Source organism: Pithys albifrons, chromosome 17 (assembly GCF_047495875.1).
Source record: "Pithys albifrons albifrons isolate INPA30051 chromosome 17, PitAlb_v1, whole genome shotgun sequence".
Classification (NCBI taxonomy): Eukaryota; Metazoa; Chordata; class Aves; order Passeriformes; family Thamnophilidae; genus Pithys; species Pithys albifrons.
In genome coordinates this window covers 6,633,335-6,661,233 of record NC_092474.1, presented here as the reverse complement: position 1 = coordinate 6,661,233, position 27,899 = coordinate 6,633,335, and the positions used below count along the sequence as shown (strand labels likewise).

The 27,899-nt window shown below is 47.5% G+C and overlaps 1 protein-coding gene across 3 annotated transcripts in view; it reads left to right on the top strand.

The window, feature by feature from the left end:
* CLIP1 (CAP-Gly domain containing linker protein 1) overlaps positions 1-27,899 on the top strand; it is a 62,542-nt gene that overhangs the window by 29,343 nt on the left and 5,300 nt on the right. Inside the window, exons 7-23 of one of the 3 annotated variants that reach the window (XM_071572344.1) lie at positions 635-738; positions 2,481-2,541; positions 3,549-3,581; positions 6,706-6,810; positions 8,375-9,319; positions 10,289-10,405; positions 11,270-11,327; positions 11,544-11,627; positions 12,454-12,610; positions 13,253-13,418; positions 13,748-13,963; positions 14,989-17,088; positions 18,214-18,351; positions 19,131-19,237; positions 21,112-21,232; positions 25,324-25,376; positions 27,363-27,383. In XM_071572344.1, coding sequence (XP_071428445.1) covers positions 635-738; positions 2,481-2,541; positions 3,549-3,581; positions 6,706-6,810; positions 8,375-9,319; positions 10,289-10,405; positions 11,270-11,327; positions 11,544-11,627; positions 12,454-12,610; positions 13,253-13,418; positions 13,748-13,963; positions 14,989-17,088; positions 18,214-18,351; positions 19,131-19,237; positions 21,112-21,232; positions 25,324-25,376; positions 27,363-27,383 — 4,586 coding nt within the window. The remainder of the gene's footprint in view (positions 1-634; positions 739-2,480; positions 2,542-3,548; positions 3,582-6,705; positions 6,811-8,374; positions 9,320-10,288; positions 10,406-11,269; positions 11,328-11,543; positions 11,628-12,453; positions 12,611-13,252; positions 13,419-13,747; positions 13,964-14,988; positions 17,089-18,213; positions 18,352-19,130; positions 19,238-21,111; positions 21,233-25,323; positions 25,377-27,362; positions 27,384-27,899) is intronic. The other 2 variants (XM_071572342.1, XM_071572343.1) reach the window with 2 other exon arrangements.

Sequence of the window (27,899 nt, the reverse complement as noted above, 5' to 3'; positions counted from 1 at the left end):
AATATTTAATCACAAAAGTATAAATGCTATAAATATATTTATATATGAATATAGAAATGTAATAGATAAAATTTATCTATATAAATGATATGACTATATACATATATAATTCTTGCAATTATTTAAATATATTTTATGTATTTATAAATATTATAAATGAAAAGTCTTTTATTTCTTTTATATAGCATATATGTCAATATATTAAATATATATTACACTCTATTAATATAATTAACTGCTAAGATTTAATCAATATAATTATCATATACTATATTCTATATAATATATCAAATATATTGATATATAGTATGTAATATTTTAATATATTTAATATATTTTGATCATTGTTTACTATAGTTAATATATGCACAACATTATATATATTTAATGTATACACAATATGCAATATATAATGAAATATAATAATTTATACATAGAAATGTCTAAACAAAGTATACCTATAAAGAATTATAAGTAAAGTAATAAATAAAATAATAAAAAGTATTTCTTATTGCTCTGGGAGTAAGAGGTAGGCTTCTAAAAGTGTAGTATTCCATTATATCCATATATATAATAATAATAATATCCAGATATATCCATATAACAATAACATCCATCTGTGTGTGTTGCTCAGCACATTCTGGAGATGGAGGCCAAGATGGACCAGCTCCGGGCCATGGTGGAAGCCGCTGACAGGGAGAAGGTGGAGCTCCTCAATCAGCTGGAGGAGGAGAAAAGGTACCCACAAGTGCCTTTGGGAATTCCTCCTGTTACAGACACTTTGCTCTGCTGGCTTGAAATAGGGAGCAAACCCTTAACAAAGCAGCCCCTTCCAGCTCAGAATGGTCTGTGTGCTGTGATCTGGGCAATTCCTGAGGAAAATCATATTGCAGTCAGAATTAGTGAAGGAAAAACCCCCTCCAGTTTGGAGAGGGAAAACCAAAGAAAGGGGGTTTGCCAGAGGCTGAAACTGTTGTTTATAATTGAATTCCATGCAACTGAATCTTTGTACCACTGTTTTCTGCTGGGGAGGATTTTGTTCCTCCTCACAGGAAATTAATGGATTGTACCTGGTCTTTGTGAAACTCTCTCCCACTTCCAAAGGAAAATGTTGATTATCTCATTTCCTGACAGTTCTGGATTATGAATTTACATTTAATTCTTGTGTGAATAATTCATTACTGGGAGTCATGTCTACACAGGGTCTGTCTCTCACAGGAAAATCATCAAAGCCATTAATTCTAATGCCTTTTCTAATTCCCTTTCATAACCATTAGAGGAGAGAACTGAGATTACCAAATAGGTGAGGTTGGGTTGGAAAAGGAAATAACCTGATGAATTGTTGGGTCAGGGTTAGGTGAGGAAATTGTGATAAATTGATTTGGTGGATTTGAAATGCTTTTGAAAAGCAAAATCTGTTTATAAACTCACTGTAAGTGTGTCCCTGGAGTCAGGCAGTGTTGGCCTCTCTGACAGGCCTGACCCTGGAGATCACAGCAGGAAAATGCAGGGGGAAAAAGGGCAATTCCCTTACAGTTTTCCTGCTGCCTTTCCATGGGACACAATATAACAGAATTTTCAAATCAAGCAGAGTTTGGTCTGGAATTATCTTTATATTCTCCCGACCACTCCAGGTTTATTTACTCTGTGTTTTGTGTTCAGGTCAGTCTCAGCAGTGACTCAAAGTCAATCTTTAATCCCCTCTTTGAGACCCACTCCCAGCCCTCAGTCCTTATTCTTTTATTTTTCTCAGCTGTCACTTTTAACTCTGTTTGATGTGGTGATTTCTACTTCTGTCAGCCAATTCCAAGGAAAGGAACATCCCTATCCCTTGCTTTGCAGCATCTTAGTGATGAAAAGATCAAGGAGAAAAGGAGGTCTGGCCCCTTGTTCACTGGGATGTACCAGAGTCAGGGGAAGGAGGGAAGAAATAACTTCTTACAAATTTGATTTTAAGTCAGATACTGGTTTCTCTCTCCTGTGTTCCCTGAGTGGGCAGAGCAGGACACCTGGCAGTTCCTCCTGACCCCCAGCACACCTTCCCTGTGCTGGATTGGGGTGCCACCTGCCCTGCATGCAACACCCAGGCCTGTATGTTGGATGTGTCCCAAATCTCTGCCTGTTCCTTGGGTGGATGGGAGAAAGTAGAGAATTTGAGATCAAACTGTTCATTTAGGTCACCTCTTTCGAGGATGTGCACAGGGGGAAAGAATGAGAGAATCAGGGATGGCTTAAAAGGTTTTCTTTTGAACTCTTTAGGAAATACAACAAAATACATTTTCTGGAGTTTGGAACCAGCTGCCTCTCTGTCAGGATGTTGTTCAAAGGCAGCAGTTTTCCTTCCCTGGGAGAGGTTTCTCCTTAATGCTCCTGGCAGTTTGCTGAAATGATGTCACTGTAGTTCTGATTTCCACTGAAACATGAGTTTGAGAGCATTTTTCTTCCAAAGTTCCCTGAATTTTAATGAGCTGTTCCCACAGGAAAGTTGAAGACCTTCAGTTCCGTGTGGAAGAGGAATCCATCACCAAAGGAGACCTTGAGGTAAAACATCTGCAGCTTTGACAGCAAAGTATTTAGGAGGGCACAGACATCCAGTTTGTCTCTGGAAGAAAGGCAGGAATGATTAAATCATGCAACCCAGTTCTGCAGTCCTTGAGTAAACAGCTTGTCCTGAAACTGCAGGATTGCATCCCAAACTCCATGCACAGCCATGCACTTCAGCAGTGGAATGGCTGTAGCTGCTCAGAGTAATTAAATTAATTAACAGAAAATTCTACCTTTTGATATTAAACCAAAACAAATAATTTTGAAGTGACGAAATTCCAAGTTAGTATTTATGCCTTTGAAAATGAATATTGAGGAGTAGTCCTGGTTGATCAAAATTTGGAGTAATCCCTGTGCTCCCCTTGGGTGGGTTGGGGAGAAGTGTTTTGTCCTGGGATGTTGCACATTAAATGTAAACAGCAGTTCCTGTGTGCAGCTTTTGTCTTTCTGCTGTCTGTGGAATTGTGCTGTGGGGCTGCCACAGTGTGTTACTGCACAGCCAGAAGAGATCACATTTCATAAGGATTGTTCTCAGATATTTGAACACTGCCAGATTTTATCCCAAATTTTCAAATTAGAAAGCAAGATTCTTTCAGTTGTTTTACTCTGTTGTCTAAGCAGGAAAATGCTGGAACTCATAAAGTACAAACTTAGTTAACTTATGTTGCTGTGGAACATTTGTGGTTTAAGTGAGGCCTTGTGCAAATTATTCATTTCATATAACATTTCCTTTATTTTAGTCTTCCATTCATTTTAAGATACCTATCTAGACTCTTCATAGAATGCTCCTTTTATTGTTTATTCCATGGAAATATTTGAGTTTTTTATTTTCTGTTAAATCAGTCGACAGTGGTGACAAACCATCTTAAAGCCTCTGGTTTGTCAAGCTGCAGGACTTGGAGTTTAAACTGAATTCAAGCTGAAATGTTGCTTGTGTTGCAATGCCAGTGCTGAGTGTGCAGGTGAAACATCTCTGTTTGTTTGTTTTTCAATTCCACTGATAGCCAAAGAGGCAGATTTCGGACGACCCAGCCAATGTAAGAGGGCACTTCAGTGTGCAGAGACACCCCATGTTAACAGATTGTGTGCAGAAAATGCTTCTACTGATTCACTAACTGCATAATCTGTTACTGAAGCCTTTCTCTGGTCTTTGTGTGCATGTTGCTTTCAAAGCAATTCCAGCATTTATTGGCAGGAACGTGTGGAGTGACTAAATCCCCATTAACTGGCACAGGGTGGGTGTGGCTTTAGAATTCCTCAGGGTCCAACCCACTGGAGAGTGTAGGAGCATCACTGACCTGGAGCCTGCAATATCCCTCATTTAAATGTGGGATTTTAGCTGTTTTCTTCCCAACCCCCTGCCTGTTTTCCTCTGAGCTCCTCCTGCTGTTCAGTAGCTGTGATATACAAGGAGCCAATTAGTTTTTCTATCTCCACCTCCCCTTATTGGTTCCCTTTTTTTGGTATGAAGAGCCAAAGGGGAGATAAAACCCATCTGAACAACTGGTGTGAAAAGCTGTCTGATTTTACTGTATCTTCACATGGCTTCCCTGGGATGATGTAGGAAAAATGTTCCCCACTAACAGCAACAGCCCTGTGAGAGCTCTGAGCAGCCCCTTTGCTTCCATAGCCCAGCCCAGGAGAATTTGGAAGGGAAAGCTCTCCCAGGCTGCATCCCCAGCCAGGACAGGAAGGGCTCCAGGCTGAGCTGGTTTGCTGTGCCTCCTCAGCATTCCCAGTGCTCCCCTCAGGCTGGTGGGACCCACAACAGCTCTGCATTGCCCCTCCTTGCTCTCTGTGCCCTCCCTGTGGAATCCACTCTCGACTCCTCATTTCCCTGGTCTGGTTTTGCCATGAAAAAAGGACATCTTTGCTCTCCAGAGGAGAGCAGTGGGTGATCCCTTGGCTGATTGTTCATGATCCCAGTGGTGTTCTGGGATTGTTACCCAGCACAGAGGGACTGGGGGGGTCTTGCCCCATCCTAGAACTGACCATCAGCATTTGTGGCTTCAGCACAGTTTCAGTCTGGACACTGACTTCATTCTGAAGTGACAGAGCAGCCAGAAGGAGCTGATGTCCAGTATCTCAAGTCTGGGTGGAATTCTTCAAGGTTCCAGCCCCAGATGGGCTCATGCCATTCCCACATCACTTACCCAACTGCAGAGCTTTGGAGAAGGGGAAGATTCTTCCTTTGCTTTTATTGTCCAGGTTTTTATTTCCTGTTTTTCTCTTCCATCAAAATTAAGGTTTGCAATCAAACCCTTTTCTTTTTGCAGTTCTCTGCTCTCCTCTGTGCTGTGGATTTCTTTAAGGAGAACTGTAATCCTTGGCAATTTCTCTCTCCATCATCACCAGGGAAATTTGAGTGATTCCAAATTTTGCTGTGGTGTTTACCTCAGGGAAGGTGGAGCCTGTCCCTTGGGAATCAGACTTGATCAAAGGATAATCTCTCATGGTCTAAATGGGGGAAAAGGTGTCCAGCAAAGATCTCTGGAGTATTTTTTTTTAGTATTTTATTTCCATTTTGCTGGGATTTTAACTTATTTCCCTTTATAAGAGAGGAGATTTGAAAAGAACCCAGTGATCAGTAATGGTGTGTCTGATCTTTGCAGTACTAAACCAATGTCTATAAAATTAATTATCAAAGTGTTTGGGGTTTATGTAGCATAGAAAAACCTAAGGTCAGATATTTTCCAAAGGCATTCAGGGAGAATTCTGTAACTATGAGGTTTGGGAACTCTTGGTTTTCAGCAGATCCCTTTGGGTTAGAGCAAGAAAGTAAGAATTTCCAATTTTTAACATAGATGACTTTTCACACTTAGAATTTTGTTGTGGATCAGAACTAATACTGACCTGTTTCAAGAGGGAACTGAATTGTAGATACATATAAAAATATTATTATTTCTCTTGGAACACTTAATTCCATTTTCAGAGGCTGTGGGCAGCAAAAAGAGTAACCTGTTCCCCCCATACACACTGAAGGTCTTCCCTGAGAGAGGAACAGATCTGGTACAGACTCTCAAAAAACACAAATCTGAGAAGCAACTCTGAGGTGGATTTCAGTGCCTGTGGGGCTGAGGCAAACCAAGAGGCTCACCCCACCCCCTAATTCTTACCTCTTCATTTTGTTCTCTTTTCTCTGCCCTCTTTTCCCCAGTTCAGAGGTGCAGGTCAGCTCTGAGCTCCCTGCTGGACTTTGCCTACACCTCCCAAGCTCCAGGCTCCCTTGCAGGCCCCTGGCAGCATCTGCATTCCAAGCCAGAGTGTCCAATATTCTGTGTTCTTGCTGAAGGTCCTTCCTGTTGTCAGCAAAAGGCAGGAGGTACCTGCTCACTGAGTTTCATCTGCTTCTCTTTAGGGACATGTTAGAGCTCCAAAGATCTCACTTTCTTTTCCCTGACTTCCACATCTTGTTCAATATGTTTAGACTTCAGTAACTGCAGAGCTGATCCACTTTTTTCATCTTGTTACTTGTTTCCTTCCTGAAGGAGAAGAGGGTAAGTCCAGGAGGGTTTTGGAGTTCTAGACAACCCCTCTCTTTCTGTTTCTGTTCAAATAATTCAAACCATGGTGACAAATGAACCTTCATGTGCCCAGGTCTTGGCCAAAAGCATTTTTGAGGCTGGGACTTGAGAGACAGCTGCTGCTCAGAAAAGGAAGTTAAAGTTTGGATCTGTCACATGAACTTCACTGGTGAATTTCTGTCCCCTGGTTAACGAGTAAATTATTCACACAATGAGCCCAACACACTAAAGGGGATGACAAGGAAGGGACTGCCCATCCTGTTAGAACAGGCAGAGATATTTATGCACATATATATTTATTACATAACTACTCTAATTTGTGCTGAAAACCTCCTGTACTGATAAATAACTCCTCAGCTGCATGAAACCTTTTCGTCCACGTTCCTCCGTTGATGATCGATTTGCGTTTTCCATATTTTCCATACATTTATTTCCTTTGCCATATGTCAGTCCATCCACCCCCTCATCCAGCCCATGTCCCTCATCCACAGCATCCCCCTGTCCATCTCCTCCACTGCATCCTCCCTGCTCACCACTGGAAGAGGCCTCTGGCAGCCTGGCCTGCATGTGGCTCCCTCTCTCGTGCTGGCATGTGATGGTGGCACCGTTGTCTCTCCCTCTCCCTTTTCACTAACAGACGCAGACCAAACTGGAGCATGCCCGCATTAAGGAGCTTGAACAGAGCCTGCTCTTTGAAAAGACCAAAGCTGACAAACTCCAGAGGGAGTTAGAAGACACTAGGGTAATGGATTTCACTCTTTGGTGTGGGGGACGTGCCTGGTGGCACGTGTGGGGTGTGACCCGCGGGCCCTGCTCCTGCCACAGCGCAGGGGCACGCCAGGAATTAGCTCTGGTTCTGGTGGGGGGGCTGTGTGTGTGCCTGGACACGTGTCCTCACTCCTGAGAGGATTCAGGTAAGGTGCCTCCAACTGCAGGGTTCGTGCTCAGATCCCAAAGGAGCCAAGTGGGACTGTGAGTTGATATAAAAGGAGCAAAATGGGATCATGAATTGATAAAAAAGGAGCAAAAGGGGATCGTGAGTTGATATAAAAGGTGCGAAATGACCCTGAGATCAGCTCAGTTGGTTAAGACTTGGTTGTAGTAATGCCAAGGTCATGGGTTCAATCCCCTGTATGGGCCATTGACTTAACAGTTGGACTCGATGATCCTTGTGGGTCCCTTCCAACTCAGAATAGTCTGTTATTCTGTGAAATGGGACTGTGAATTGATATAAAAGGAGCAAAATAGGACCATGAACTGACATAAAGGAGCCTGCAGTAGTTTGTTTTAAGAAGTAGCAAAGTTCATTAAAACAAAACCAAAGCAAGACTGAATGTGCCAATCCTTTCAACACAAGTGTTTGGGGTGGGGTTCTGAGTTCTTCAGTGGTGGCTGTACTTGCTGCTTTGCTAAGTCCTGGTTTGCAGTGGGTTTTTAGCTCTCCTTTCACACCAGAGACACAGTCTCTCAATCCCAGCAGTGTTGGTACCACTGTTGCCTGGCAGAATGTTACTGGCCGTGCTTTGTCCCAAGTCAGACGTTCAGCAGATGTGAATTCTAAAGGGTATAGATGGATACAGAGACAGATATATGGATATACAGACACATTGCTGCTCACACATGGGGATTTCTTGAAGTTAAGGAAGGGTGAATAAACCCCCAGGATGAATGTTAACCCATGGATGTGCTCTGTAATAAGCAATTCAAAGAGCAGTTGCAGGTAAGTAACCTCTTTTCCAGAATGGTGGTGTAATAAGGAGGTGAAACAGTAATTTCCTAATTAGAATCAGTTCTGGGAGCTTTGCCTTGGCACAAAGTGCTCCAACAGTCAGTGGAAGGCTCAGGTATTATGAGGACACTTTTTCAGGGACAATGGAGTGGATATAGAAGCAGTTTTAGAGGATTTCTACGCTGAAAATGTTTGTGATTTTCTCTGACATCTCATGGCTGACATGAGATTAATTTGGAAGCTTTATTTCAACAAATGAAGACCTTGGGATTCTCCATTCTTTTCTAGTCTGCTTTAAAATGCTTCTGAGAAACACTTTGTTAACCACTGATAACAGACCTCAGTGTAGTTTGTAAGCTCTTTAGTGAGTTGTCATTCCTGGGTAACTTCAGCAAAATTAACTTAATGAATTTGGAGAGAATATAATATCTATTTGATACAAAGCTGTGGACATCTTTCCTTTTCCAAAGCAAATTGCAACACTCAGAGGATTCTTTGCAGCAAGGCCTGAGTGTCATTGGATTAAATGTCCCTTTTCTAATTCTGTGTCCTTTTCTTGACCTGCTGCTGCTCACAGGTGGCCACGGTGTCAGAGAAGTCCCGGATCATGGAGCTGGAGAGGGACCTGGCCCTGAGGGTGAAGGAGGTGGCTGAGCTCCGAGGCAGGTTGGATTCCAGCAAGCACGTGGATGATGTGGACACCTCACTGTCCCTGCTGCAGGAAATCAGCTCCTTGCAGGAAAAAATGGCAGCACTTGGCAAAGAACATCAGAATGAGGTGAATTCCCTGAAGGAGAAGTTTGGGAGCAGTGAGGAAGCCCTGCAGAAAGAGATCAAATCCCTCTCTGGTGCCAACGAGAGGATGGCCAAGGAGAATGAATCCCTGAAATCCAAGCTGGATCATGCCAACAAGGAGAACTCCGAGGTGATAGAGCTGTGGAAGTCCAAGCTGGAATCTGCCATCGCCTCCCACCAGCAAGCCATGGAGGAACTGAAGGTGTCCTTCAGCAAAGGGGTGGGGGCTCAGACAGCAGAGTTTGCAGAGCTAAAGACTCAGATTGAGAAGATGAAATTGGACCACAAGACCGAAATGTCCAATTTCAAACTGAAGCAGGAAAGTGAGAGATCCCATCACCTGCAAGAGGTCGAGGCCCTGAAAGCAAAACTCTTGGCAGTCACTGAGGAGAAAGAGCAAAACCTGGAAAGCCTGAAGAGCAAACTGGAAAGTGTGGAAGAGCAGCATCTTGTAGAAATGGAAGACACTTTAAACAAATTGCAGGAAGCTGAGATAAAGGTAAAGGAGCTAGAGGTACTGCAAGCCAAGTACAGTGAACAAACCAAAGTTATTGATAGTCTTACATCACAGATCAAAACTGCTGAAGAAAAGCTTTTGGACCTTGCTGCACTTCAGAAAGCCAATTCTGAAGGTAAATTGGAAATCGAGAAACTTAGCAAGCAGCTTGAGGCAGCTGAGAAACAAATTCAGGCTTTAGAGACTGAAAAGGTTGATGGAATTAGCCAGGTTTGTATCCACATCCATCCTTTTCTTTTGCTTTTGTTTTTATTTGACATCTGTACTGTTTTAATCTGCAAATGCATCCCAGGCTGGTTGTGTATCTTGGCACCATCTGGGGAGGTTTGGAGGGAGCAGTGGCTGGGTCAGGTCTCAGCAGGGTTTTAGTGCTCCATCTGCACTAGTGACAAAAGGAAAATATTCCTTCTGCATTTCTTGCTGCAGGCTGGAAAGCTGAAAATTTCCTCCTGTGGGAAATTCCTGTGCTGGCTTAGCTGGGAGAAGATTCCACACATCCTCTGGCTTTAACCTCTGCTGGCAGAGCTGTTGAGACACAGTGGGAAATGTTCCCTCCACTGCTTTGCCCTGATCCCACGAGGTGCTGGGAGGTCTGTGAGATGCAAAAGGAAGCAGGAAAGGTCCTGGTGGGGCTTCTCCCAACCCCAGGGGTGTTGTTGGCCCTGCTGAAGGGCTTTGCTAAACCCTTCCCAGATGGTTCCAAGATACCAAATTTCTAGCTCTGACTCTCTTTTTGAGGTGACACTGGGTTTGTGCACCAATCTCAATGGATTTTCCCTTGGGAAATTCCATTCCATTGATCTGAACAACCAACTGAAGCCCAAATTAATGCATTTAAAAGATTAAAACAATAAAGAACCAAAATTACTGATTCAACTGATGCTGTAACTTTGGTTTGCAATTTTGAATCTACTCAAACATCTGACATTAAACAATGTCCTCACCATTGATCCCAAAATGCTACATTTTAATGATTTCAGATCTCTAGTGATGTTTGTGGCCATCAGTGGAAATCAGCTCCACTCAGTTAACACATCACTTTTTCTTTCAGTTCTTTTTATTTTTCATCTTAAAGTGATTTTAATATTATAGTTTTTCTTTCAGATTCACCTTTTAATTTTGCTGATTTTCCACTCATGTTTGTCATTTTATTTTGCTCCATTTCACCCCCTTTGTTAGGCCAGTAATCTGGCCCAGGAACTGCAGGGCAAAGAGCAAAAGCTTCTTGACCTTGAGAAAAACTTGAGTGCAGTAAATCAAGTTAAAGATTCTTTGGAAAAGGAACTCCAAGTTTTGGTGAGTAAAACCCCCAAATTTTGACTTTACTCTTTGGGTTTTTCATGGTGAGAGTGTGACTGAAATCTGTGGATCAACTCTGAGGAAAGCCTTTCCAATTTGTTTGACTCAGGGAAAGGGTTCCTGGAAAACAGGATCTGTCTCAGAAGGAAAAGAGCATTTCAGTGAGTCCTGTGTGAGCAGGTGTTTTGTCTGAATAAAACTCACCTGCTTATGAATTGCAGAATTAAACTGAGATCAGAATTAAACTAAAATGAGCAGCCTGGAGTTTGAGTTTGGACTGCTCATTAGGTGCTGTTGTACCAATCAGTGTTTGTTACACACTCCTCACAAATGGCTTTTGAAGAACTTTTCATTTTGTAAATTTAACTGAATTTCCAAATATGGGAATTTCCCTGAGAAACTACACTGGAGTAGTAACAAAAAATGGGCTTTTTGGTTCTACTGTCCCTGTCATAAATCCTTCCATGGCCAGTAGTAAATACTCAGAGCTGGTGGAAGAGCCTCACTTGCCTTCCTCATCCTCCCTTTTCTTCCCTGGCACCAATTCCTGCTGGGAAACCCTGGCAGGAGGTGGGCCCGGGTCTGCAGCTGGGACTGTGCAGCAGGGACAGAGACCCCAAATCCTGTTTGCTCCCCTGGACAGCTGATGGAGGAGTCATTGGGAATGTTTTGGGATTGCAGCCAAGGCAAGGGGAGATCTTGCTTTGTGTTGCTCAACAATCTTTGCTAAACTCTACTTCAAACTTAATGACGGGAGTGAACACTCTTCCATTTTGTACTTGAAAAGTACCTGCAATAAATTCAGGGGGTGAATTGTACTGTCATTACCAAACCTCACCTTGGGTTTTATCCACTTCCTAGAAAGAAAAGTTTACTGGTGCAGCTGATGAAGCAGAAAGTGTTCAACGAGCTATGCAAGGTATGTGCTGCTAACCTGAACAGAGCTGAAAAGTGCAGGAATTAAGTGCCAAATGAAGAGGGTTTTAAGTGCTCTCACCTGGAGGCACAGCACTGCCAGGGGCTGTGGAAAGGCCAGGGCTCCTGCAGCCTCCCTGGAGAGCAGCAGTCCCTGCAAGTAGGTGGGACTGTCTGCATCTGATTTACTAACTTTGTCCTCAAAATTTTCCTTGCTTAGAAACGGTGACAAAGCTGAAGCAAAAAGAAGAGCAGTTTGCACTCATGTCTTCAGAACTGGAGCAGCTCAAATCTAGTTTGACTGGTAAGGGAGGAGTCAAATGGACTGTTTGGGGACCTGCAGCAGCTTTGTGCCCCCTGTCCTGCTCAGCCTCTCAGGTGCTTCCTGGGCCTTCAAAGCAGAGCCTTTCTCTGGGCAGGGAGCAGCTCCTGTGGGTGTGAGGGGGATGACCAGGGAACAGTGCCCAGCAAGGCCCAGGACTGGCTGCCTGGCTGTGTTAAAGCAGTGTTTGAATTCTTTTGGACTCTGTGGTGATGGGCAGCCATGGCAAAGGCTCAGGAGTGAGCCTGAGGGGCTGCAGTGCCCTCCCAACCCTATCCACACCCACTGTGCCCTTGCTGGGGATATCACACAACCTGCCAGGCTGATGGTCTCCTCCCACCCCTCAGGAGGCCTTGCTGTGGCTCCCAGTGTAAAACCAGAGCTGGGGGAGGGCAGGGCCTGTGCCCTGAGTGAGGCAAACCCTGCAGGGCCTTGCTGGGCCTGGAGGAGGATCCCAGGGGCTGTTGGTGTCCCAGACTGAGTCATGTTTTTGCCTCCCCTGTTCACCATGTGCTGCCCTGCTGAGGATGTGCAGATCCCCCACTGCCCCCTTGCCCCCTGACAGGGCAGAACTTGTATCCACCTTTCGTGGCCTGGAGGGATTCACTGCTGAAACAAAGAGTCCATGACTGGTTGCTCTTCACTATTCCTGAAGAGTTCTTAACCTTTTGCTCCAGTTCAAAGTTCAACCAATCATAATTTTTGATTTTAAGGGGTGATTTGCAAGGTCTGCACATCAGTATTTCTGTTGGTCTGTGCACACCCTCCCTCCTAAATGTACCAGCCTGACAACCTTTGTTTTTCCCAGAGATGGAGAGGAGGCTGAAGGAGCGAGAGGAGAGAGAGCAGCAGCTGGTGGAAGCCAAAGCCAAGCTGGAGGGTGACATTGCAGAGATGATGAAGTCCTCAGGGGACAGCTCTGCCCAGCTGACCAGGATGAACGATGAGCTGCGCTCCAAGGAGAGGTAATTCCTGGCTTTTGGAGTCTGGGACACCAATTCCTCCCTCCCACACTCCCAGCTCCTTCCTGGATTTTTCTGTAAATATCTCAACAAGATGCTCCCCAGTGGCACATTTGATATGACAAGTGGACTTATTCCAGCAAAGTGAATGAATCCAAACAGGCTCCTGGGAGTGATTTGAAGAGCATCAAACATTTCTGTTCTAAAATTGTTATGTAATGTCTTCTCATTGTCCAGAAGAAACAACCTTTTTGATGATCTAGACTGTTTTGTGGCTGTGCTTTGTGATTCCTGAATTACCTGATAAGCTGAGGTTTTTTTGATATATAGAAGACTTGGGTCACATGTTTTCTTGGTCACATGTTTTCCACCAAGAGAAAATGTGTTTTTTTGCCAAACAGAAATTGTTCTTTACTTTCACAAACCCCAGAGTGAGGGTTGCTCTGGCAGCTGCTCTGCACATGAGTGAGGAGCAAGTGCTTGGTCTGCCCTGTGTATATTGAATTTAGCAAAACGTTCTTGGTTTGTTGAATGATTAAATCTCTTTGTAAATGCTTGGACAGAACCCATAACTTGACCATAATTCTGCCCCCCTCATCCCTGTGTTGTCAGCAAAGCTGATGTCCTTTCCTTTGGGCTGTGCAGGCAGTTGGAGCAGATACAACTGGAGCTCACCAGGGCGAATGAAAAGGCTGCTCAGCTTGAGAGAAACGTGGAGCAAACGGCCCAGAAAGCCGAGCAGGGGCAGCAGGAGGCCCTGCAGAGGCACCAGGCTGAGGTGCAGGGACTGCAGGCCCAGCTGGCAGCCATGGTGAGGGCCCTGGGCACAGGGAGGGGTGTGTGGGGCACAGGGAGGGGTGCGTGTGGCACAGTGGGCAGCATGTGGGGCACAGGGAGGGGCACGTGTGGCACAGTGGGCAGCATGTGGGGCACAGGGAGGGGTGTGTGTGGCACAGTGGGCAGCATGTGGGGCACAGTGGGCAGCATGTGGGGCACAGGGAGGGGTGTGTGTGGCACAGTGGGCAGCATGTGGGGCACAGGGAGGGGTGTGTGGGGCACAGGGAGGGGCACGTGTGGCACAGTGGGCAGCATGTGGGGCCCTGCCCCTGCTTCCCCTGCCTGACCCATCTGTGCCCGCAGGAGGGGCAGGTACAGAGCAGCCACCAGCAGTGCAGGGACCTGCAGGCCCAGAGGGACAAAGAAGCGGCTGAGCTGGAGGCCAAACACGGAGCGGAACTGCAGGGGGTCCGACAGAGCCTGCGGGAGGCACAGGAGGCCCTGAGCGCTGCCCAGAGCAGGAACAGCGAGCTGGAGACACAGGCTGAGCAGCTGAGGAAGGAGGTGGAACAGGCCAAAGTAGGTGGTGGATTTGGGTACTCTCTGCATGATTTAAAGGTTGAATCTTTCTGTCTCAGGGAATCCCTGTTTTTTTCTGCCTCAGCCTCTCGTAGCAAGATTTTTGCAGTGTTGCCTTTTTGGATTTCTCCAGGGTAGATGGAAAGGGGTTAGACAAGAAAAACACATGTGACTTACTGGTTAGTTTTACTCTAAATTACACAGGAATTGATGAAATGCAGTTCTTTAGTGTTAACATTTTATGTTTTTAGATATCTGGCTCTGCACAGTCACCTGGAGCCAAATGTCATTCCCTGCCTTTTTAAATGCCTGAATTTTAAGATGCAGTTTGAACTGTTTCACACAGAAGGGCTGCACACCTGGAATGCCATTCTAGCACAACCTCCCAAGATCTGCTTCTATTGAGTGTAGCTTGACTTCAGTAATTTGAATTTTTCCTCCTGTTTCTTTGACATTACTGCTTGCTTTCATCCCTCATCAGATTTGCTACAATCTTTGGTTTATGCTTAGCAAAGTATTTAGTGTATAAATTGACACACAATATCAACACCACTGCTGTGGTGTTTTGAATTAAAAGAGTTACAACAATATAGTTTTGAGAGAATAATGAAAATTATCTACAGAAGGTGAAATTGAGAATTGGAAGTGAATATCTGATACAACTCCCTGCATTTTAATTTTAATTCACTTGAAGTCTCGTGCAGTCATTCTGGGGCTTTTCTTCCTAATTTACATTCAGACAATTTGTCAAGAGTAGTTTTAGAAACAAGATGAAATCTTGTATGTAGGGACTTCTAAATCATGATATTATTATTATTGCACTGAGAACTTCTCCTGTGACTGGGAGGTGTTGTGTAGGGCCCCAGGGGTGTCTGGCAGCAGCTGAGCTCACCCAGGACTGTGTGTCAGTGTATACACTTATAGAACTCAAATGACAATTGCTCTCTTTGCCCTTACAGCCCATTTCTCATTTGTGTGCTTGACTTCATTTTTGTTTTCCCTTCTCCCCGACTTTATTTCTTTAGTCCCTGAGCTCTGTGTTAGCATCAGCCAGACAAGAACTTGAACTAATGTCAGACAAGATGAGGGATTTGATGGCAGAAAAAGAGACTTTGGCACAGGAGGGCAATACTTTAAAATTAGAGAGAGAGTCCTTGTTGTCAGAGCTGAAAGAACTGGAGTCAAAGATTTCCTTAATGCAACAAGGCCAAGAAGAACTGAAGTCAGAAAATAAGAGAATCCTGAGGCAGAAGGAAGAAGCTGAGGCAAAAAGGCAGCAGGAAAGCACAGAGAGGGGAGCTCTGGTTTGTGAGAAAAGCAGATTATTGTCAGAGCTGGAGGCAGCACAGGGAGAGCTCCTGAGGGCAGCGCAGGAGGAGGAGGCGCGGCTGCTGCAGCTGGGACAGCTCCAGGCCAGCACACAGGCCCTGCAGGAGCTGGGCAGTCACCAGAGGAGGCTTTTGGATGAGAAAGATGCAGTTATAAAGGACAAAGATGATGTTATTCAGAAGCTGGGAAGTTCCTGTGAGGCCCTGGCCAAAGACCAAAGGCAGCTCCAGGAGCAACTGGCAGCAGTGACTGCAGAGAGAGATTCAGCCCTGGGGGAACACTCAGCTCTTCAAGATACCCTTGGAGCCCTGAAAAGGGAGCTGAGCAGGGTCCTGCAGAGCAGCCAGAGTCTGCAGGCAGAGAGGGAGAGGCTCCTGCAGAACGTGGAAGAGCTGAGGGTGAGTTTGGACAACACAGTCAGTGAAAACCAGGTGCTCAAAAAGAGAGAGCAAGAGATGCACACACAGCTGGAGGCACAGCACAGGGAGCTCACCAGGGTGAGCACAGACCACGTGCAGCTGCTTGGGAGCCTCACTCGGTTCCTGGAGGCCATGGGAGCCTCAGGAGAGACACTCAGCTTGGAGTGTTCTCGGTTAGTTCAAGAGAAAGAGGCTCTTTGTGCACCAGAGCTCGGGGCAGTCATCGAGAAGCTCATGGAGAAGGTTCGGGAGCTGGCCTTGGAAAGGGAATCTGCTGTCCAGGAGTCCCTGCAGCTGGAAAAGCACAACGAAGCTCTTCTCCAAGAGAAGGAGGAGCTGCAGGCAAAATGCTTAGAGCTTCTCCAGGAGAACAAGTCCTGTGCACAGGCCATGTGTGAGCTGAGGAGGGAACACAAACTGGGCGTGGAGGCCAGGGATGCTCTGGCCCAGGAGAAGGTGGAGCTCCAGGATTCCATTGAAGCCCTCAGGGCAGCACTGGGAGAGAAGAATCTAGAAAATGAAGAGCTAAAAGCCTGTAAATGTGACCTCTCCAGGCTCCTGAAGGAGGCCCAGGATGCCAGAATGGTGTTGGAAGGTGAGCTGGCTGCTGCAGAGTCTTCCCTGGAGTCCTGCTCCTCTGCCAGGGAAAAGCTGAGCAGGGAGAGGGATGAGCTGCAGGAGAGGTGTCAGGAATCACATGCAGAGGTTGCTGCTGTGAGAGAAACCTTAACCATGGAAAAGGAAGCTAGAAAATTGGATATGGAAACATTCCTGTTGGAGCGTGTGGAACTGCAGAGCACCATCAACTACTTCGAGAAGGAGGTGGAAGAGCTGAGAGAGAAAAATAAGGGATTTCTGGCTGAGAAAGAACTTTTAATTCAGGAGAAGGAAAAATCTGATGTGAAACTGGTGGAAATAATGAAAGAGAGAGAAACCCTGTGTGCAGAGAAGGAGCAGCTGGTTTGCAGCATGGAGCAGCTGAGGGGGGACTTTGCTTCCGTGTCCAAATCCACAGCGGAATTGCAGGAGCTGCACGGCCGGGTCTGCCAAAGGCTGGAGGAGCTGCAGCCCAGGCTGGGCCTGCTGGAGGAGCAGAGGACAAAGCTGCTGGAGGAACTGGACACCCTGAGGGCTGAGCAGAGGAGGCTGCTCCTGAGTAAGGAAGAAACAGCAAATGAGAAGGAGAAGCTCTCCCAGGATTATTATAAACTGTGTGAGAAAGTTACACTTTTAGAACAAACTAATAGTGACCTCTCAGGCAAATTGCTGGAGTCTCAGGGCAAAAATCAGATGCTGCAGGAGGAGATGGACAGTCTGGCTTTGAAACTAAAAGAAACTGAGACTCTCCAGGCCCAAACAGTAGCACAAAAACTGGAGGTATTTTAATGTAGTTAAACAGTCAAGTCGTACTAATCCTGAGCACTAACCTGGTTTCCTCTGCACCTCCTTGCACACTCAGCACTTCATTTCCATGGGAACAGGCTGGAGTTCTGGGCTCTCTGAGTGTGTTACTCTGGCTTTGTCACAAGTTGTAACTGAGTCTAAAAGGCACTTTATTATTATATTTTAAAATACTTTTAACTAGGAAAGCCTCTGTTAGCTCTGAATGTTGCAAGGAAACAAAGTAAACTGTGAGTGAAAGGAAGTTCTGCTCCCTGAGTGTGGGAGGAGACTGAGCAGCCCCTTCAGGGGCAGGACTGCAGCTCCAAGGCCAGAGCAGTGAGAGATGAGGGGTTAGATGAGATCTTTATGCTCAGTTACAACAAAGTCCAAATTTGAGTTCCTGCAAGGAACACAAAGCCATGTACTGCTCCTGGAAATGTAACTGGGTGAAGGCAGTGTGAGGGGTGGGAAAGACACTGACAGCTCTGCTGTTCTTGTGTTCACAGGAGTGTTTTGTATTCACCACCAACAAACTGTGCAGAGGATTTTGGATTTCAGGGTGTGTGTCTTGAAGACCAGAAAATCCCTGTAAATTCCAATTGGGATGCAGATTCCCTGTGGGTGATGCCTCCCTGACAGCTGAATATCCCTGGGAAGTGTTTCCTTCCAGGAGGCCACAACAACTAAAACAATGCCATAATTGGCTTTATCTCCTGTGTCATTCTTTTCCAAATTGTTGATTTTTTTTGTAATTCCTTATTTCCTGAAAACAGAGCAGACTGTTGGGAGTGAATATCTGTTGAACTGCTGCTCTCTGGAGAGGTCAGAGGTGAGAACAACCACAGTGGTGGGAGCTGGAGGTCCAGCAATGCAGTCCAGGGATTTCCTCAGTGACACAGCATGGGGTTATGATGTGCCTCTGCATGGAACTGAATCTTCACTGAAATTTATACTTTATGCAGCTTCCAAATGCAAATAAATTCCCAGCTGAAGTCCCTGCTGAGCTGGGAAGCAGCTGCCAAACCCTGGAGCTGTGCATGAGGTACTGGGGCTCATCTCGGGCTGGCAGAGGTCCCTTGGTAATAAGTGGGGGTTTTCCTCACTCCCCTTTCTGTGCAGGCTGCCAAATTGGCAGAAGATGTTTTGCAGACTGTGGAGAAGGTGACCCAGGAGAAGGATGCCATCCACAAAGAAAAGATTGAAACTTTGGCCTCCTTGGAGAACTCGAGACAGACCAATGAGAAGCTCCAGAATGAAGTAATTACATTTAAGTGCTTTTCTATGGAAGGTTTTACCTGGTTTGTAAGAACAACTGTTGAATTACAAAGAATTGTGTGAGGCAGGAGAGGCTCCTGGGATCTGCAGCTCCAGAATTCTGGCAGGGACAGCTGAGCTGCCCTAAATGCCTCAGCTTGGGCTGGAACAGGGACAGTTTCCAGCGGGGTCTGAATTAGAATTGGAATTAGAAATGGTGACGTTCAGATGGGAGGGGTTCACTTTCTGGATTAAAAAACAATCCCCAGGGTCCTGTAATGCTGGAGATTATCTCTTATATAATATCATCTGTGGCTGAGTGGGGACACTTTGGGGCCACAGCTCAGGCTGTTTCTGTGCTGGACACATGCTCAGGAAATAGATGGACAACACTTTGTCCCACTCTGCAAGGAGTTCCTTTCCTGTGGTGGCAGGCACAGCACTCAGCCCACTGAACCTCAGAAATCAAGGTATGGGAAAGCAGAATGGACCAGTTACGTTACAGGAATAAAGATCAAGGAGCAGGTCCTTTTAGCACCAAGCTTTGCCTTTAAAGACAAACAGTGCTCTGAGTGGTGCAGCACTTGATGGAGGTCCCAGAGGACTTGGAATTCTTTGTGCTGCTCAGTTGGGATGCAGAAAGTCTCATGACATACAGGCTGGGTTAATTTAAGGGCTGAAGATGGAGAAGGGACCAGCTCAGGCCCCCATTTCGTGACCACCATTTCCAGCTGAGAACTGTGTGGTTTCATTGCTGTAATGAGGGTATTTTCCTCCCTAAGTTGGACATGCTGAAACAAAACAACCTGAAAAATGAAGAGGAACTTCATAAATCCAAAGAGCTGCTGAATCTGGAGAACAAGAAAGTGGAAGAACTTAGGAAAGAATTGTAAGTATTTCAGGGTTAAATGTCTTGATTTTTGGAATTACATTTACCTTTGATTCTTTTAAAAACTGTTTCTCTGGTACTTTTACTTACAAAGCAGATATTGGGTCACAATGAGATGTTGCTTTGACATGTGTAAAGCTTCACATCAGAATGTTGCTCCTCAGTTGCTGAAGGGAATTGAAGCAAATCCTTGGGGCATTGGTTGAAATAATTTGTTTGAAATAATTGTTGTGCCACCTGAGGGCATGAGATGAGATGTCAGAGGGGAGATCCAGCCCCTTGGATCCAGCCTGTGGGAATCACTCTGGGAATTGCTCAGGTGAGACCAGACAGAAGAAATGGTTAGAAAACCTGAGTCACATGAAATGCTGAACTCCAAGTAACTCAGAATCCTGGCTGAATGTGCCCAGAGACAGACCACAGATCCTTGGATTCTGAGGTGCTTCAGTAAGTTCCTGACTCAGGGGTTCTTCTGCTTCCCACAGTGATAAAAGTATTGTTAATATTCCAGTCAGGGTTAGCTCTGTAGTATTGGCACCCAGGAGTACTGGGGCTCCTTTTTATAAAAACAAAAGTCATAAAAATTACTGTTCAGTGAAATGAAGGGGATTTTTGGGATTTTTTTTTGAAAGATGGCAAGTCTAAAACCTTGTGTTAGTCACTTGTGTTCCAGGCAGCATGCAAAATATTTCCCAAAATCTGTTGAAAATAATAAGCTACTTTTAAGGCAACTACATCCGTGAGGAGCAGCACAGGCTGATGAAACCTGCAAAGCCTTTTTTTCTTTTTCTTTCCTTCAGCTTTGGTTTTGTCTCACTTTCAGTTTTATATCTGTTAAAATGCTGGAATAGATGAGAACCTTTCCTGTGATCCTGAGCTTTCCTGAGTGTTTGGATGCCAGACCTTGCAGGGAGCAGCTGAATAGCTGGAACTGGAAGCCACGTTTTTCCTGTTGCTTTTTTTTCTGGCTTTGTTTTTCATTCTTTTTTTGCTTTTTAAGCAATTCTGCTGTTTTACCTCTGGCTGCAAAACTCCCTTCTGTGAAAGCCCAAGCTGCAAACCCTGCCAAGACTCCTGTCAATCCCTGTCCTGTGTTCCCAAATCCAAGCCCTGGGAACACACAGAACTCAGAGTCTGGACTTAGATCCCATCTCTGAGAAACAGAGAGGAGGAGAAGTTGTTCTGTGCTGCTACTGCTGCTCCATCCGGGGTTACCCCGAGCCATGGGCTGTCCCTGCCACCCCAGGGCTGTCCCTGCCATCCCAGCTCCCCATGGGCTGTCCCTGCGACCCCAGGGCTGTCCCTGCCATCCCAGCCCCCCCCCTCCATGGGCTGTCCCAGCCACCCCAGGGCTGTCCCTGCTATCCCAGCCACCCCAGGGCTGTCCCTGCTATCCCAGCCACCCCAGGGCTGTCCCTGCTATCCCAGCCACCCCAGGGCTGTCCCTGCTATCCCAGCCATCCCAGGGCTGTCCCTGCTATCCCAGCCACCCCAGGGCTGTCCCTGCTATCCCAGCCCCCCCCCGCCATGGGCTGTCCCTGCCATCCCAGGGCTGTCCCTGCTATCCCAGCCCCCCCATGGGCTGTCCCTGCCATCCCAGGCTGTCCCTGCTATCCCAGCCCCTCCATGGGCTGTCCCCACCACCCCAGGGCTGTCCCTGCCACCCCATGGGCTGTCCCTGCCATCCCAGCTCCCCATGGGCTGTCCTTGCCATCCCAGGGCTGTCCCTGCCATCCGAGCTCCCCATGGGCTGTCCTTGCCATCCCCCTCTCCCCTCTGCACGTGACCAGGACGTGTTTTTTCCAAGCTCTCCCCCGGTTTTCCCTGCCGGTGCCGTTCCTATGGTAACGATGCTCCTCTCCGTGTGCTCGCAGCGAGGAGCTCCAAGTGGCAGCAGCGCTCAGGTCGCAGCAGCTCGAGGCGCTGCAGGAGGAGAACGTGCGGCTGGCGGAGGAGCTGGGCCGGAGCCGCGAGCAGGTCTCGGGCCACCACAAGGTGCGTGCGAGGGGCCGGAGCCACCGGGAGAGGGACAGCTCTGGGGCACAGCCTGCCCGGAGCCAGGGGAGAGGGACAGCTCTGGGGCACAGCCTGCCCGGAGCCAGGGGAGAGGGACAGCTCTGGGGCACAGCCTGCCCGGAGCCAGGGGAGAGGGACAGCTCTGGGGCCAGAGCATGCCCGGAGCCAGGGGGGAACATTCACAGCTCTGAGGCTGCAGCTCTGGGGCCGTGGTCGGTGCACGGGGATGGGATGAGCCGAACCCGGAGTGGTGGAGGTCAGTGTGGAAGTGCTGCTGACAGAGGGTTGTGTAACCCGGGAGGGACCCAGGGCAGGGTGAGAAGGAGCACAAGCTGGAGATGTAGCCAAGGGGACTGACAGGCACTTGCTGGTGCTGCTGGGAGGGAAAAGGGCCATGGACCAGCACTGAGGGAATGGAGCTGCTGAATTCTTCTTACTCCTGCTCTCCCCACTGACAATGAGGAGTATTTGGGATGTATTTCAGGGTGCTGTTTAAAGCTGTTTGTGTGGGCTCTGTCTCTGCAAAGTGCTGTGCCTATGTCTGCTCAAACTCCACTCTGTGCGTGGACTGTGCTGCTTCAGGAAGTGCTGGGACTGGAGTCCCTGCACATCCCTTTCTGAAGGCAGTTTATAGGGAGAAAAAGACTCTCTGAAATTACATTTTATTTTTTATTATTATATTTTGAACATGTTGTTGGAATGTGAAAGTATGGGCTTAGTTATCCAGCTTGGATCAGTGCTACGTGCCAGAAGATAAAACAGATTTACAGGCACTGAGGTGGTGGGCTCGGTCCTTGTGGGGCAGTTCTGGGGACAGGCACACCAGGAAGGAATCTGGGGAAGACCTTGTCCAGAAGGAAGGACATAGAGGGTATGGGTTTATAGGCTGCCTTTCTGAGGCAGCAGCTGTGCAGACGAGGGGGATCCTGCAATGGGCATAATATTTTTACAGCCAAGAGGCTGATTTTTCCCCAAGAGTCCTGTTTGGAAGTGCTGAGGATCAGTGACTGTAGATGTGTCCGGTTCCTAAATCCCTTGAGCTGCTGCCAGGAGTGATGCTCAGGTTCCCTGAGCCTCAGGAGCCTGTGGAGAGGCTGAGCAGAGTCCCAGACGTGTGGGCTCAGCACTGACTCACTCTGCATCTGAGTAGTGGCGTGGTAGGACACCGTCCCCAGCAGCCTGTGGGAGCTGCTCCCCCTCCCACAGCCTTTCCTAAATTACTTCAGAGTCTTTGAGGCAACCTGGTGTTTTCAGGGAGAGTTGTAACTTGGGAAGGACTTGGCAGCACTGGTGAAATCCTTCTGTGTTTTGGCACAGAAAGCCCCAAGGGAAGGGACCCCCAGCCCCAGCTGTGGGCTGGCAGGCTGCCCTGCGGCCCCCCTGTTGTCCAGCTGAACTCCAGGAATCTGCTGTGTGCATCCTGCTGGATCTGCCAGCAGGGCCCATCCCACTGCCAGGACAGGCATCTGCATCTGGGAAGCACAGGAGTGAATCCAGGTGAATCCATCCCCTTGCAGATGGGAATAGTGGCAGTTCAGTTGCCCCCTAGCCTGTCCTGCCCACAAGGAGATGGCCCCAAGATCTGGAGGGTCTGATGAGACAGTTTCCTTGCCTTGTTAGTCTGTGAGGAGGCTGTAATCGGAATCTTGGGAATGTGGGAATGCTGCCTGTTGCATTTCCTGAATGTGGTGTTTGGGCTGTGGTGTGTTCAGGTCTGGGAGGGCCTTGGTTATCCCAGGTGTCCCAACACCTCCTGTCACACCGTGCTCAAGCACAGTGGCCACAGAATGGTGCTCACTGGGTTCAGGCTGGCTCTGGGGAGCAGGGAAAATATTCCATGCAAAATCCTCCCTGGGATTTAGGAGGAGCAGTGTCCATGTGGCAGTGAAGGGTTTCACACAGGATTGCCCAGGAGGTGGTCCCAGAAACGTGGGCAGTGAGGAGGACAGAGCAGAGCTCAGGCTGTGCAGGCTCTGTGCTCCAGAAAGGGGCAAAGATGGGTTTGGGAATTCTGAGCCGTCGCTATGGAAACCACATAAATTCTGGTAAGTGTGTTGTCAGCTGGGTTAGAGAATGTGTGGCTGCTGTGACACTGTGCAGGATCAGTGGCTCCTGGGGCAGGGATGGCTCAGCTGGGCAGCCAGAGTGGCTCCCACCAGAGATGCTGAGGGAACTTTTCTATATTGATCTGGAAATAACTGCCTGATTGCAATTAAAGACTCACATTCAGGCAGATACTGAGCTCGGGGAACTATTCTGGCTTCACGTGAATTGTTGTGGCATTTTGGGAGCCTCAGACCTGCCCAGGCACTGCAAGTCCTTTGGAGAAAGTGTGGAAAGATCTCCCAGCTCAGCTGGGACACCTTTAGGAGCCGTGTGTGGGGTCTGCTCAGAGGGGATGAGCGAGGCAGAGGGTCCTGGAGAGCAGGGGGTCACTGGGCCTGGGCTCTCCTCAGCCAAGGGGTTTGAAGCTGTACAACTCCCCAAGCATCCTGTCCTTTACTTTTATAAACTCTCCTTTTCTCATATTTTGTACCAAAATCACACATCTCTCCACGGCCAAGCCAGGAACTGAAGGGAGGAGAGAAGTTTGTACTCCCAGTCCTGGAGCACAGCGAGACTGCAGAGAAAAGCCAGTGCTGGGGGAGGGAAAGAAATCTCCAAAAAACAGCAGGAAGGTGTGATAGACAGGAGGTGTGTCCCATTCCCCACAGCAGGGGGAGAGGAGAGGGACCTGCACACCAGGTGTCTGGAGGGCAGACAGAAACTCTTGGACTCAGGGTGTGCTTTGGTGCTGCTGGTGAAACTGGGCGTGACTGGGTTAGGCTGCAGGAAAGACTTGACTGTGCCCCCACAGTGCCATGGCTGCTCTGCACTCTGACAGGGGGCACTTGCCTTCAGAGACACATCTTGATTTGCTGTAAGAATTATTTACATTATTACACCTTCCTGGTATTTGTTTCTCATATCAATGAAGTTTCTGGTCAGTCCCATCAAAATGATCCCTGTTAATGCCAGACCTGGAGGCTTCAGCAGCACTGCAGCACAGGAGGGGAGAGGGGAGTTGTCAGAAAATGTGGAGGAGATGGTTTCTCCCTGAGAGCTGCATTTAGCTGAGAGCTGGGGGCTGGCACACAACCTGCCTGCTCATGGGAGTTTGTTTAACTCCTTCTGTGCCGCTGTGTGGTCTGAGGATCTGCAAAGTGCTGAAAGAATTCGCTCAGTAGGAGAGCAGGAGCTGCTGTCAGGGCTCTGAGGTTCCCATTATAAATGCATGTCTTGCTGACCTTGTGGATGAACCCTGAGAGCTTGTGAACCCCCCAGAGACTGTGAACCTCCCCCGAGATGGTGCTCAGGGAGCTCTGCTGCAGACATCCTCAGGGCAGTAATTGCTGACTTTGGCCACTGAGTAAGGAGAAAGGAGGAGATGGGGAAAAATAATTATTTGGCCTGAAAAGGAATTAATTTCTTCAGTTGCCCCCGTGTTCCTGTGGTGGGGCTTTACAGGTTTGCTGTTTGGTTTGGTTTGCATTTCCTACACCCATTTTCTTGGGGCAGTTTGGGCCCCAAGAACCTCCAACAACAACATTTTCAGTGAGGGCCTTGCTGGCTGTCAGGGCTTAAGGGTGGCCTTGCTGAGTTCCAGCTCTGGGATGTGGTAACAAACACCAGCAGCTCTGGGGATCAATAATTCATCTCTGAATGAGGGTGCAGGAACAGACCCGGGTCAGGGTGCAGGTGCCCAGCTCAGGACAGCAGCAGACCCAGGAACCCCCAGCACTGGGCTGAGCAGCATGGCAGGCACAGGAGGCTCACACCCTGCTCACGGCTGCTTGAGTTAATTACTTTTATTTAGCAGTACTGGCCCCTCCCCAGCTGATCCTCCTGGTCACTGAGCAGTCTGTGTTTGGGTGCATGGCTGTGCTAGTAGGAAATCTGTTCCTCTGAGGATCTGGGGGCTTCGTGGCCTCTCCCACGTTTGTTTATGGTGCTCATGTTGCTCTGACATGTTGTACTAAGGAAACAACCCCTCAAGTATTAACTGCAGCCTGTTTGTCCTTGTGTTTTAGCTGGAAGAGGAGAGATCAGTACTCAATAACCAGTTATTAGAGATGAAAAAGAGGTAAGTTGTTATTCTGCTGTGTGTTTAACCCACAGTCCTACAGAAAACATGGCACACAAACACTGCCAAGAGCTGTTGTGTCCTGTGGTGTCCTGGCTGGAGTGCTGAGGGTGTCCCCCCATTGGGTTAGAGCTGGAATTGTGTCTCTTTAGTTCCACACCTCCCACCCTGTGGTGGTTGTGACCTGAGTGGCCAGGGCAGTGTTAGTTTTGGTCTGCTCTGATAAAAGCTTATTTGTGGATGTGAATCCTCGAGTTCCAAAGGAATTGTGGCCAAATGCAGTGGTGCTGCTGGGAAGGGAAGGGGAAGAGGAAGGAGCAGCAGTTGCTCAGCACTGACTGGCTGCTCTGGGGCTGTGCTGTGGCAGGGGGTTATTGCAGTTCATTCAGCACTGGCTGCACATCCCAGGAGATGTGTCAGGGGGATGGGGCATCCCTTTGTAAGCTGCTGTCAGGGAATGCTCCCAAGGTACAGAACTGTCTCTGCAGTGGCCAAGGAAGTGCCTTGGGCAAAATGGGGCTTTCAAAAGCGGTTACATAAATCCTTAACAACAACAACAGGGCTCCCCATGACACCTCGAGTGTTCCAGGGAAAACAAACCAACCCCTGTTAAGTTTCCTGGGTTTACAGTGGGCACAGCAAAGAACAGTGAGTGGTACTTGGATAATTCTGCACATCCCTGGCGCCTCAGTGCTCACTGATCCCTCCTTTATTCCCTAATTGCCCTCTGGGAGGGTCTCCCCCTGCCCTGCAGGACAGCAGGCACACTTGGGCTGCTTCCCAGCCTGGTGCTTCCCCAGGGAATGTCAGGGTGGGACCAGCAGCACCAGAGAGGCCAGTGAGGAGCTGACCCTGCTGGTCCATCACCAGCCTGTTATTTGACACATTTGGAATGTGTTTTAAATGGTGTAACTCCTGGAAGTTGTGTGAGCAGAGGGAGGACAGAGTGGGGACCAAGGGCCATTCAGAACTTCCCAGCAGTTCTGTTTCACAGAGAACATTTTAAAAGACAAACTCTTTAGTAAGTTCTAAAAAAGAAGGTCTGTGGCTCTGACCTCCCTTCTCCTGTTTTTACTCAGTTGCCTGAAATAATCCAGACAATTCAGGAATCATTGCAGGGAGTTTTACCCTCAGTGGGTTACATGGAGATGCCCAAGTTCGTGCCATTGCTCAGCGGTGTTGAATAAACTGCAATAAAGGGTGAAAGGAGGAACAGGAACAGTCCCAGGAACAGCCTCCCAGTGCAGGCACTGGGGGTCAGCACAGGCCAGCACGTGGCATCAGTTGCTCACAAAAAATGGCTTAAGAAAGAGCTAATTGCACAAAAATAACCAAAAAAGTCTCAACTGCCCAATTCCACTGAAGTTGGTTATAAGAGGAGTGATGGTTTCCTCCTTATGTCTGAGGAACTTGAGGTGACCCAGAGCCATCTTTGTGTTCCAGTCAGGTCACATCTCTAGTGGTGGTTTTCACACCTCCCTCCCACCCCCAGGAATTCTCTCCCCTCATTGTGGCATCCCCCTGTGTCAGGAGCCCAGCTGGGAGTGGCAGCCCTGTGGTGTCTGTGCCCTGAGGGGTTCTGTGTCCTCAGCCCTTGGGCTCACTGGGGGTTGATGTCTGACTGTCTTTGAGCTTCGCTATTTCTCGATACTCATCTCATTCCTCTCTCTCCCTTTCCTGCCCTTGCTTCCCTTGCTATATCTGTGTGTCTTTAATGGTAAGACTCAAGAAAGTCTATCCACGTTACAATAAATAATTTTTTTTTTAAGTAAAGTTGTTGTACATATTTTGGCTGCCTTTGTCCCTTGGTGTCTTGCTTTTGTTTTGTAAAACACTCAGCTATATATACATGTATTATGAAAAAAAAATATATTTTTTACCAAAACAAAGAAGCCCCTTGGTGCAAACTTCATTCTTCCTTACAGTATTTTGCATTTCTACTCCACGTTTCTAACATGTGGTTCTTGTTATCTTGCATTTTTAAAGCTTTCCCAGTAGCACTTTAAGGTATTTGCTTCATTCTTAGAATTTCTTATTTTTGTAGTAAGGGAAGAATCTGGGTGATTTTTGTAATGTTTAAACAAAACCAACCCCTGTCCCCCACAACTTCCACACACTGTTCAGAACCTCCTCAAGAAAGTGCAGTTTTAAAGTGGCACCTGCAATGAAAAAGTCATTTTTATTGGTTTTCTTTACCTCTTTGCTGCCAAGTGGATGTTCTGGACTGGAATTGGCAGGAAAAATGTTTAAATTCGCCAAAATCAGGTGTTTTTTTTTCTAATAAAATAAGGTTTCCAGAAGATTTTCCTTGCAAGCTCAGTTGTTTCCCTTCCCCTCCCTGACTGCCCTGCACACTCAGCCCCAGCTGGCACTGGCAGGGACTGTGCTCCCCCCTCTGGAGCAGAGGGCAGTGCCAGGCACTGCTCCAGCTGTGCTTCTGCACTTCCAGCATTTTTGGGAACTGGGAAAGGGAAAAACAAAGCTCCAGCACAGGGACCTTCTTCCCCTCCTGTTTTCTCCCCT